At 41.4% G+C, this 10,303-nt stretch overlaps 1 protein-coding gene across 2 annotated transcripts; it reads left to right on the forward strand.

Annotated features, from left to right (window-relative positions):
* Nucleotides 1-1,259: 1,259 nt before the first annotated feature.
* macir (macrophage immunometabolism regulator) lies at nucleotides 1,260-9,942 on the forward strand. Of its 2 annotated transcripts, XM_058064505.1 has the most exons (3): nucleotides 1,277-1,357; nucleotides 4,884-4,965; nucleotides 5,035-9,942. In XM_058064505.1, exons 2-3 carry the CDS (start codon nucleotides 4,887-4,889, stop codon nucleotides 5,526-5,528), a joined length of 573 nt encoding a protein of 190 aa, XP_057920488.1. In that variant the 5' UTR covers nucleotides 1,277-1,357; nucleotides 4,884-4,886; the 3' UTR covers nucleotides 5,529-9,942. The 2 variants fall into 2 exon arrangements, with proteins under 2 accessions (XP_057920487.1, XP_057920488.1); XM_058064504.1 differs by having other exon boundaries at nucleotides 1,260-1,357; nucleotides 4,884-9,933.
* Nucleotides 9,943-10,303: the final 361 nt, after the last annotated feature.

Genomic DNA, 10,303 nt, shown 5'->3' on the forward strand with positions numbered 1-10,303 from the left:
ACATAGAGCCACATCTTGGCCAACTCCACTGAGGGCTCCACAGTGTCCAAAGTTGAAGGCACTCCCTCCCTCCCTCCTCGCGACATCTAGCCAGAAAATAGCCAGTGGTGTTTCTTCATGGCGGCCAAATGTGCAGTTCCACTACAGCCCCTGCTCATCATCAATTCATAAGTCATTCATAAAAAGGTCATATCATGAAAAACCCACATGAAGACATTTACACATTTCTTTGGTTAGCGCCCTCATACTTTTTATGACCGTAACTCTGAAAAGAATCGGAATCTTTCAAATTCATAACATGCCCGAGACATGACAGGACATTTTCACGTCCTGTCCTGGCCATGCTATTTTTGGAAACAAAGTGATGAAAACGTACTCTTCAATGTTTGTCGTTGCAGCATTAGGTTGCTGATATAGAGGACAAATCATCTTTGGGTGTTATGTGATGTCAATTAGTGTTAGTGTTGTGAATTAGTTTTGCCAAAAATTCCCCCAAAAGCAAACCATATAAAAAAAAAGTTCAGCCTTTGCTTTTTAAAACATTTAAAATGCTTTAAATGTACTGAAATGATAAGGTTATGTTTGAGTAGACTTCATTAGACTCTCATTGCTGGGCCAAGGTTTTCAAACTATGGTCACCCTAATTTAAAATTGTTGTAATTTATATGTACTATTCAGCAGGTATAATTCAACTAAATACAACCAGTAGATTCAAGCCAGAAAGTGCTTCAATACCTTTGACACTTGCGGTGATTAAACACCATTAATCAAAACATACTTTATAAGTCATGACTTGAATTTGGTTGCGGTGTAAATAAAGTAGCCAATATTTGTCTTACTCCCATTCAATTGGACTATAACGAACTCCCAATCGTTGTAGCTTTGCTTTGAAAAACCCAAACAGGAAGTGCTCATTCTGCTGCAGGTGACTGCTCGTGATGGGTATTTCAGCTCTTTTAAGGGAGCTGGTATTTATGGCTCGAGGGAAACGGCACCACCTTATGGAATGTTTCAAAATGAAAACATAAGCCAAATGAAACTATAATAAATATTTCTGAATATTTTTCACCAATAGAGTGTATATTAAATTATTAAGGTACAAATATAATCTTCCACTGTTTAATTGTTTCCTTGATAAAAACGCTTTTGAAAATACGCCATAAATCCCATCTCAAACACATCCCGCACCTTATTTTGACCAATCACGTGCAGCTTCAACAGAAAACCAGCCGAGATAGATTCATTCACTTAAAGAGGATGTTCAAAAAGCCGAATCGTTCGCGATCGACCCATCAATAGTGACTGGGCGAGTGAAGGCCATCTTTGACGGAGAGGCTGCTACTTGGCTGTCAAACAGGTTTGTGATTTATTTTCATGCATTTTGATACGTTTCATGCGTTTAGTCATTCAGGTGGGGATTTGTTTTCATGGAAATTAATCTACGAAAATGAATTACTTGAATGAATTCCCGTCGTGTGAGCGGCGCCCAAATACGTCGCTGCTACTATCTTGCATTGTACTGTCTTAAATAATTCGTTTATAAAATAAGCAATGCGTCACATAATCAGTGAGGATATGTATACACCGTGTTATCATTTAGTCTTAGATTAATTAAAGAAACTAGTTTCTGTATCAACGGCCCGGGAGAAGCTGGGCCTGGTCGGCCACGAATTCGTCTAAAATACAGTGTTGGATTCACGTTTGATGCCGCTGTGCTATGTTCAAATGTATTGAGTATCTATTGAGTATTTTACTCAAAGCTGTGCTTCTGGCCATCTTCTTTTATCACATCTTCTCCTCGTCCACTTGCTGTCGTCGCGACTAGGCGTAATTCCTCCTCATAGCATGCAACCCCGCCGGTTTATCCCGGTTTCAACAACGTAACCGTGCCAATGCAAGTGTGCCGTCAGTGTCAGTAGGATATCTTCCATCCTTTTAACACAAAAAAACCTTTTATGATTACATCTTCTCACCACAATTGTTGGACCAATTGGGTGTTATTGTGCTGCTGTTGTAAAGATGAGTACAGTATATCAAAAGTCATATACCTACTGTATGTACACACATGTACTGTACATTTGCATATGTATTGGGGGTTCAACAATACACGATACAGTGCCCTGCAGAAGTATCGGGAAAAAAGTAGCTCTCACAAGAAAAAACCTTGGACTCCTGATATAGCCGATCTATGTGATCGCTATCGGTATCTGCCGATTTCACTCATGGATTATCGTATCGGCAATATAAACTCCTGATCTGAACATCCCTATTAAATTCCCATTCCAATGATTTGCTTTGCTTTGTATGCAGGCCAAGGGTCAATTAATGTGTGTCCAATAGCTTCAGTAAACCAATAAATGTAGACAAAAATACAATCATCATCATTTTCTTAGTCGGTTCATCTGACGCTTGAGGCAAAAGAAAATGTCCACCACCAAAGTCAAAGCTGATATGTGTGAATATCTTGTTTTGGCTAAAACACAAAGATAATATGTCTGCACGGCGGACGAGTGGTTAGCACGCAGGCCTCACAACCAGGCGACCTCAGTTCAGTTCCACTCTCGGCCATCTCTGTGTGGTGTTTGCATGCTATGGGTACTCCGGCTTCCTCCCACATTCCAAAAACATGCCAGGTTAATTGGTGACTCCAAATTATCCATAGATATGTGTCCATATATGTCCATAGTGTGAATGGTTGTTTGTCTACAGTGGGGCAAAAAAGTATTTAGTCAGCCACCAATTGTGCAAGTTCTCCCACTTAAAAAGATGAGAGAGGCCTGTAATTTTCATCATAGGTACGCTTCAACTATGAGAGACAAAATGAGAAAAAAAAATCCAGATAATCACATTGTTTGATTTTTAAAGAATTTATTTGCAAATCATGGTGGAAAATAAGTATTTGGTCACCTACAAACAAGCAAGATTTGTGGCTCTCACAGACCTGTAAGTTCTTCTTTAAGAAGCTCCTCTGTCCTCCACTCGTTACCTGTATTGATGGCACCTGTTTGAACTGGTTATCAGTATAAAAGACACCTGTCCACAACCTCAGACAGTCACACTCCAAACTCCACTATGGCCAAGACCAAAGAGCTGTCAAAGGACATCAGAAACAAAATTGTAGACCTGCACCAGGCTGGGAAGACTGAATCTGCAATAGTTAAGCAGCTTGGTGTGAAGAAATCAACTGTGGGAGCAATTGTGAGAAAATGGAAGACCTACAAGACCACCGATAATCTCCCTCGATCTGGGGCTCCACGCAAGATCTCACCCCGTGGGGTCAAAATGATAACAAGAACGGTGAGCAAAAATCCCAGAACCACACGGGGGGACCTAGTGAAAGACCTGCAGAGAGCTGGGACCATATTAACGAAGGCTACCATAAGTAACACACTCCGCCGCCAGGGACTCAAATCCTGCAGTGCCAGACGTGTCCCCCTGCTGAAGCCAGTACATGTCCAAGCCCGTCTGAAGTTTGCTAGAGAGCATTTGGATGATCCAGAAGAGGATTGGGAGAATGTAATATGGTCAGATGAAACCAAAATAGAACTTTTTGGTATCAACTCAACTCGTCGTGTTTGGAGGAGAAAGAATGCTGAGTTGCATCCAAACAACACCACACCTACTGTGAAGCATGGGGGTGGAAACATCATGCTCTGGGGCTGTTTTTCTGCAAAGGGACCAGGACAACTGATCCGTGTAAATGGGAGAATGAATGGGGCCATGTATCGTGAGATTCTGAATGAAAACCTTCTTCCATCAGCAAGGGCACTGAAGATGAAACGTGGCTGGGTCTTTCAGCATGACAACGATCCCAAACACACCGCCCGGGCAACGAAGGAGTGGCTTCATAAGAAGCATTTCAAGGTCCTGGAGTGGCCTAGCCAGTCTCCAGATCTCAACCCCATAGAAAATCTTTGGAGGGAGTTGAAAATCCGTGTTGCCCAGCGACAGCCCCTAAACATCACTGCTCTAGAGGCGATCTGCATGGAGGAATGGGCCAAAATACCTACAACAGTGTGTGAAAATCTTGTGAAGAGTTACAGAAAACGTTTGATCTCTGTCATTGCCAACAAAGGGTATATCACAAAGTATTGAGATGAACTTTTGTTTTTGACCAAATACTTATTTTCCACCATGATTTGCAAATAAATTCTTTAAAAATCAAACAATATGATTATCTGGATTTTTTTTTCTCATTTTGTCTCTCATAGTTGAAGCGTACCTATGATGAAAATTACAGGCCTCTCTCATCTTTTTAAGTGGGAGAACTTGCACAATTGGTGGCTGACTAAATACTTTTTTGCCCCACTGTATATGTGCCCTGTGATTGACTGGCGACCAGTCCAGGGTGTACCCCACCACGCCCGAAGACAGCTGGGATAGGCTTCCAGAAAATGAATGAATGAGCAAAGATAATAGATCTGCTTACATGGATAACTAAAGAAATGTAAAAAATTGAGAGGCTGAAATCACAGGCTATTTGCGCTTTTACACATTAAAGTAAAAAAAATGACCTAAATAGTTAGTCACCTAAATCGATTACCGAAATAGTTGTTGATTAATTGCGTAAATGATTAATCATCAATTAATTGTTGCAGCTCTACAGAATTGTTCACAATAGATTGAGGAGTCCAATCGGACATTCGGAAAAAAATTTCCATGCCCTCATTGTAAGACATGATTATTGATTGGTCAGGTGGTCATCTCTAAAATTGTACCTTAGTTGTGTTTGATTTGTCCATCAAAAATGATGATATTTTTGGTCTAATTTAAATTTTTTACTGTTTAAATGTATCTACTATAGTCGTTTTTACTCATGTCAAAACTATCATAGCTTGGGCTTCAGATGAAGTACAGTATATTGATCTCCTTTTCATCCGTAGGACATGTCTGTAAAGATGGAAGTGGACATCAGCGGGGTGTCAAGGGCTCATGTTTCCATTCTACCTGCAACCGAAATCAAAGGTACGTTGAAAGCGGAAGCAGAAAGACCTCGCTGTGCCAGCACGCCATGCTCACCCATCAGGAGTACAGTTGCAGGATACCAAATCCTCCACATGGACTCCAACTATCTAGTGGGTTTCACCACGGGTGAGGAGCTGCTGAAATTGGCCCACAAATTGTCAGAGAGCTCCCCAGAGAAGAGCATGTTATCAGAGGCCGTTCCCAGTCCCATCCAGACCCTAGATGTGCCCAAGTCACTAGACTCCAGCATCCATCGGTCTTCAAGAATCTTTAAAGCCAAAAGTCGCTACTACCAGCCTTACGACATTCCTGCTGCCAGCGGTCGGAGAAGACGGCGTATGCCGAGCTCCAGTGACACCTTCCTCAGGTCCGTGACTCAAGGCGAACATGGGAGACTACCCTTATGTCTGCTCAAAGGGAAGAGGACCCAGTCCAAGTCTCTGGACTACCTTAATCTCGACAAAATCAGCATCAAGGAGTCATCAGACACTGAGGTGCTACAGTACCAACTTCAGCATCTCACCTTGCGGGGTGAGCGCATGTTCACCAGAAACAAAACCTAAGAGCACACAACGTGACATCATTTCAGTCGTCTATCGCTCCGGTGGGGACTCGGGTGCTATTTTCAACTTTTTTCCTTTGCACTCAGAATTAGAAGCAGCTCTTGAACAAGATGGCCTGATAATCCTGCTCTGTTATGAACCTGGAATAAACCCTGCACTCCACACATAACAACTTGTTAGTACTCGCACTGAATTGTCAAAATGTGAATGATATATCTGAGCAATAACTGGTCTACCTTCTATTTATACAACTGATACATGCACATATCACAATGTATCAACTTTAGAGTCATCTTCTACTGCCTAGAGGGACGAGCTTGGAAAGGTTTTCTTTTTTTTAATGACACTGGTTGCGTCAAATAAGTCAGTCCTTTTATATGTATTTCTTTCATACTGTCAATATTTCATTATACCAAGGTATGCATGTTTAAACCTTTGATGCTCCATTCATAATCTTTAATGTGGTGGACTGGCAACCGGTCCAGGGTGTACCTCACCATGTCCGGCTGTGTCCACACCAACACGGATATTTTTACAAATGAACGTTCCATTTGGGACGAATGGTTAGCGCGCAGGCCTCACAGCTAGGAAACCTGAGTTCAATTCCACCCTTGGCCATGCATGGGTTTTCTCCGGGTACTCCGGTTTCCTCCCACATTCCAAAAACATGCTAGGTTAATTGGAGACTCCAAATTGTCCATAGGTATGAATGTGAGAGTGAATGGTTGTTTGTCTATATGTGCCCTCTGATTGTACACCCAGTCCAGGGTGTACGCCCCCTCTCGCACGAAGACAGCTGGGATAGGCTCCAGTAACCCCGGCGACCCTCATGAGGATAAGCGGTAGAAAATGAATGAATGAAGAACGTTCCATTTGGTGTTAAAAAATGTCTGTCCCGATAAAAAACACACAGACCGGCTGTCATCTCCATTTTGGTCTGAAAAACCAACCACAGCTGACTTGGTCTTACGTTATAATGCATATGTTCATCAATATGGAGATATATTAGATGAACAAGGACGTGTGTGTTGTCTTTTTAAATCAGCATGCTCCGACATGAGCCCAGGAGTTCAGAAGCTCCATTTTAAGGACAAAAACCCATGTTTGTGTTGGAAAAGTATGCCTTTTTAAAATATCCATAGTGGTGTGGACATGGCCTTAGCTAGCACAGGTGTCAGCACACCTGTACACAAATGAAGTATAGAAAATTGATGTGCTTAAATGGTGTGTATTAACAAACCAGCTGACCATCAGACAGTACAGTATAAGAGTGTCTAGGGTAATCCACACAGTGGACCCCTTTAACCTTCTGGGTGAGTGCTAGTCAACTGGTTTGAATCCGGGACCCTTCATTAGTCTTCAATGACAAGTGGCGACCCAAATTGCAAAAATATTCCAACTGAAATTTCTCGAATATCTTCTATTTAAAGTGACTGTTTGCTACAATTCCATGGCTGCTAACTTCCACAGGATCAAGCATCAAATCTGCTCCGAGCATGAATCTACGCCTTACGTAACTCAAACACGCACTGCTGGTGCTGTGAAGGTGTACATACAAAACATCCCACAGTTCAGCATCAGTACAACTTTGAAGTTGAATTTGAGGTACAGTAATCCCTCGTGCTTCATAGTTCACGTTTTTTTTATTTTTCAAAAATATATTCATTAATAAATGGTGCGGCGGCACGGTGGTCTAGGGGTTAGCGCACAGACCTCACAGCTAGGAGACCAGGGTTCAATCCCACCCTCGGGCATCTCTGTGTGGAGTTTGCATGTTCTCCCCGTGCATGCGTGGGTTTTCTCCGGGTACTCCGGTTTCCTCCCACATTCCAAAAACATGCTAGGTTAATTGGCGACTCCAAATTGTCCATAGGTATGAATGTGAGTGTGAATGGTTGTTTGTCTATACTATGTGCCCTGTGATTGGTTGGCGACCAGTCTAGGGTGTACCCCGCCTTACGCCCGAAGACAGCTGGGATAGGCTTCAGCACCCCCGCGACCCTCGTGAGGAAAAGCGGTAGAAAATGAATGAATAAATGGTGCTGTTGAGCTATATTACTTTAAGTAAATTGTACATATTTTTTCCTTGAATTGAGCATTTGTAGTATTCTACACTGGCCACTGGATGTCAGTAATGATACTGCAATGTTTGAGACACACAAGCACCAGACTTCATGGCCAGAACAACAACCTCTTTTTGCAGGTTTGAACCCTCTCAGCCACTATAATCTCTAACACGGCCTACTGTTGCCGCTGCGACTCAGGCCAACCTAAAACTCAACACTCAATCCCAGATGTCACTTCCTGTCCACACCCACTCAGCTCCCCTAGTACTGGAACACATTTATGGTAACACAAGCACCAGTCTTATTTATATCTTAAATGTCTTCTCATTATATTATGATATTGGGTATGAGTGTAAATGTGACCATAGGGGTGTTAGTTCACGTCTAGAGGACTCTAATATTGTTTTAAAAAACTATATTTAAAAGGTTGTAAGCATGTTTTTTGTGCTCTTATCAACAAAATATTTGATTTCTAAGGAAGGAATCCAAATGTGCTTGTCACCGTCGGGTGTCAAAGCAATTAGCTGCGATAAACGAGGGATTACTGTAGTGCAAAATAACAATAATAATAATAATATAAAAATAACAAGTGTCATGATCAGAAAATGTTCACAAATTCCAAAAAAATCCACAAAAGTGTGTTTGTAAAGGTTTTCAGCTTGTACACAGTATAGTTGAGCTTTCATCAGAGAAACTGGACTTGTCGTGAAAATCAAACAAATCCTTGGATTAAATTCTTCTGATAAATAAAAACTGCAATTCAAAAAGACTTAAATATACAAATGTAACTCTTCTGTTTAACTCCATGGGTAAAAGGGACATTTCTTCTGTAGATTCCCCCTCTACGTGGGCCAATAGATGAAATGCCACTCAGTTCCGTAATGCACACAAACTGCACTGAAGCCATTCTCTTTATGGCTGCTTCTTCTCCAGCAGATATCTGCATCTGTGTGTTGGATGGACGGCACGATAAATCGTTTGATGTCCGTCCCCTCCTGCGTAAATCCCCCATAAACAAGCTGATAGCACAGATGTGAGGTGCATTCATGGACATTGGGTCATTCCATAATTTGGGGGGTGGTGGTAAAACCCTGTGACCCCCGAGTTGAGAATCACTGCTCTAACGGTGTGTGTCTGATACCTCCATCAGGAGGTATCAGAGCAAACTTGGTTATGAGCAAACTTTCTGTGTCTGTCATAAACTTCTTCTGTTCTAGGGGTGTAACGGTACATGGGTTTGGAATCTTTGGACTAATAACAATCCCACTAATTTGGGTTTTTTGGGACCTAACTTTCATTTCAGTACAGAGTTGTACTGAAGGACAGGAAGTATCTATGAGCAATTAATACCACAGTATTAATAAGATGTGTTATTAAGTATTGCACTCATTGGCTTTGTCACATATAGTAAGACAAGGTAAGGTGTTGATGGTTTGTTCAGTCCGTGCCACCACTTTCTGCTTTGTTTAATTATACAAAGTTGTGTACAAAAAGCAAGGAGATCTTATGTTTTGCATTTTGTTCAATTACTGTGCTGACAATGGAGTGAATCGTGATGACGGCATACCGTTACACCCCTATTCTGTGGCCACGTAGTAAAGAAAATCTTTTTAGTCAACAAAGAACAGATCGGTATAAAATCCCTTCCTTAAAGACTCTTATCTTAAGTCAGACGACTGAAGCCTCGTGAGCCGGAATGTATCTCTGCACTGCCACCCCCCATGTTCAAAGACTGTCGCCATAAACATTAACCAGCCAAGGAGACATCAACACTCCTGGAGAAATATCAACACACCCTTTTTTGAGCACTTTTTGTTCTGCCTTGATGTCATTCTTTTGTCGAGAGTGGAATGTTTGTTGTTTCTATGGTGTTTCCTTCTTGGGTGTCAGGCTCATAAACTTCTATCATGTGTCAGTGAGTTATACATTTCCATTTCTACTGTACCTTTATCTCATGGACAAAAGCCCAACACAATCAAAGGGTGAAGAAAGTGAAAGTGAAGTGCCGTGTGTAGTGTATGTTAACTCACCTCCTATACACTTCTGTTGTTTACCCTCAAAGATCACAAAATGTACACCTGATGTTGAAAAATGACTGTTACGCTACTCATTAAAGCTGATTGCAATCTAAGATCCTGGAGACGTTTTAGTCATGTGAATCTGCAAATTTGTCCTAAAGCATTTTCAAGAATAAAAATAGATACATGTAAATGAAATACAAATGTATGGGGGGAGCCAGGGTGTGGAGAATTTTTAAGGTTATGGTCAGGCGTTTCTATTGAGTTTTTTTTTATTATTGAACTGGAAGCCAATAGAGCTGAAAGAGAATTGGTGTGACGTGGTCAGAGTATTTAGTGTATTCAGTTATTCATATATTTATATTCATATTATTTATGATTCTGGCAACACATTTTGGAATAAGCTGTCGTTGACTGGGAGACCAGTGAGCAGGGCATTACAGTAACTGACATGAGAGGTGACTAAAGTGTTAATGAGGATTTCTGCTCTTGACTTGGGATACAGTTTGGTCTAAACAGCCATCGGTTGCGATATTGATGTCATAAATGTCAATGATGGCTAAGGGTCACAATGAAGATTATCACTGAAATGAAACAGTCCAACTTACCAGTGGCAATAGTAACAATGAAGACATGAACCGTGATAGTAAACACAATTACAGCCATACAGTTGCAGTAATTAAAATCTCAG

The sequence above is a fragment of the Doryrhamphus excisus genome, chromosome 2, assembly GCF_030265055.1.
Source record: "Doryrhamphus excisus isolate RoL2022-K1 chromosome 2, RoL_Dexc_1.0, whole genome shotgun sequence".
Classification (NCBI taxonomy): Eukaryota; Metazoa; Chordata; class Actinopteri; order Syngnathiformes; family Syngnathidae; genus Doryrhamphus; species Doryrhamphus excisus.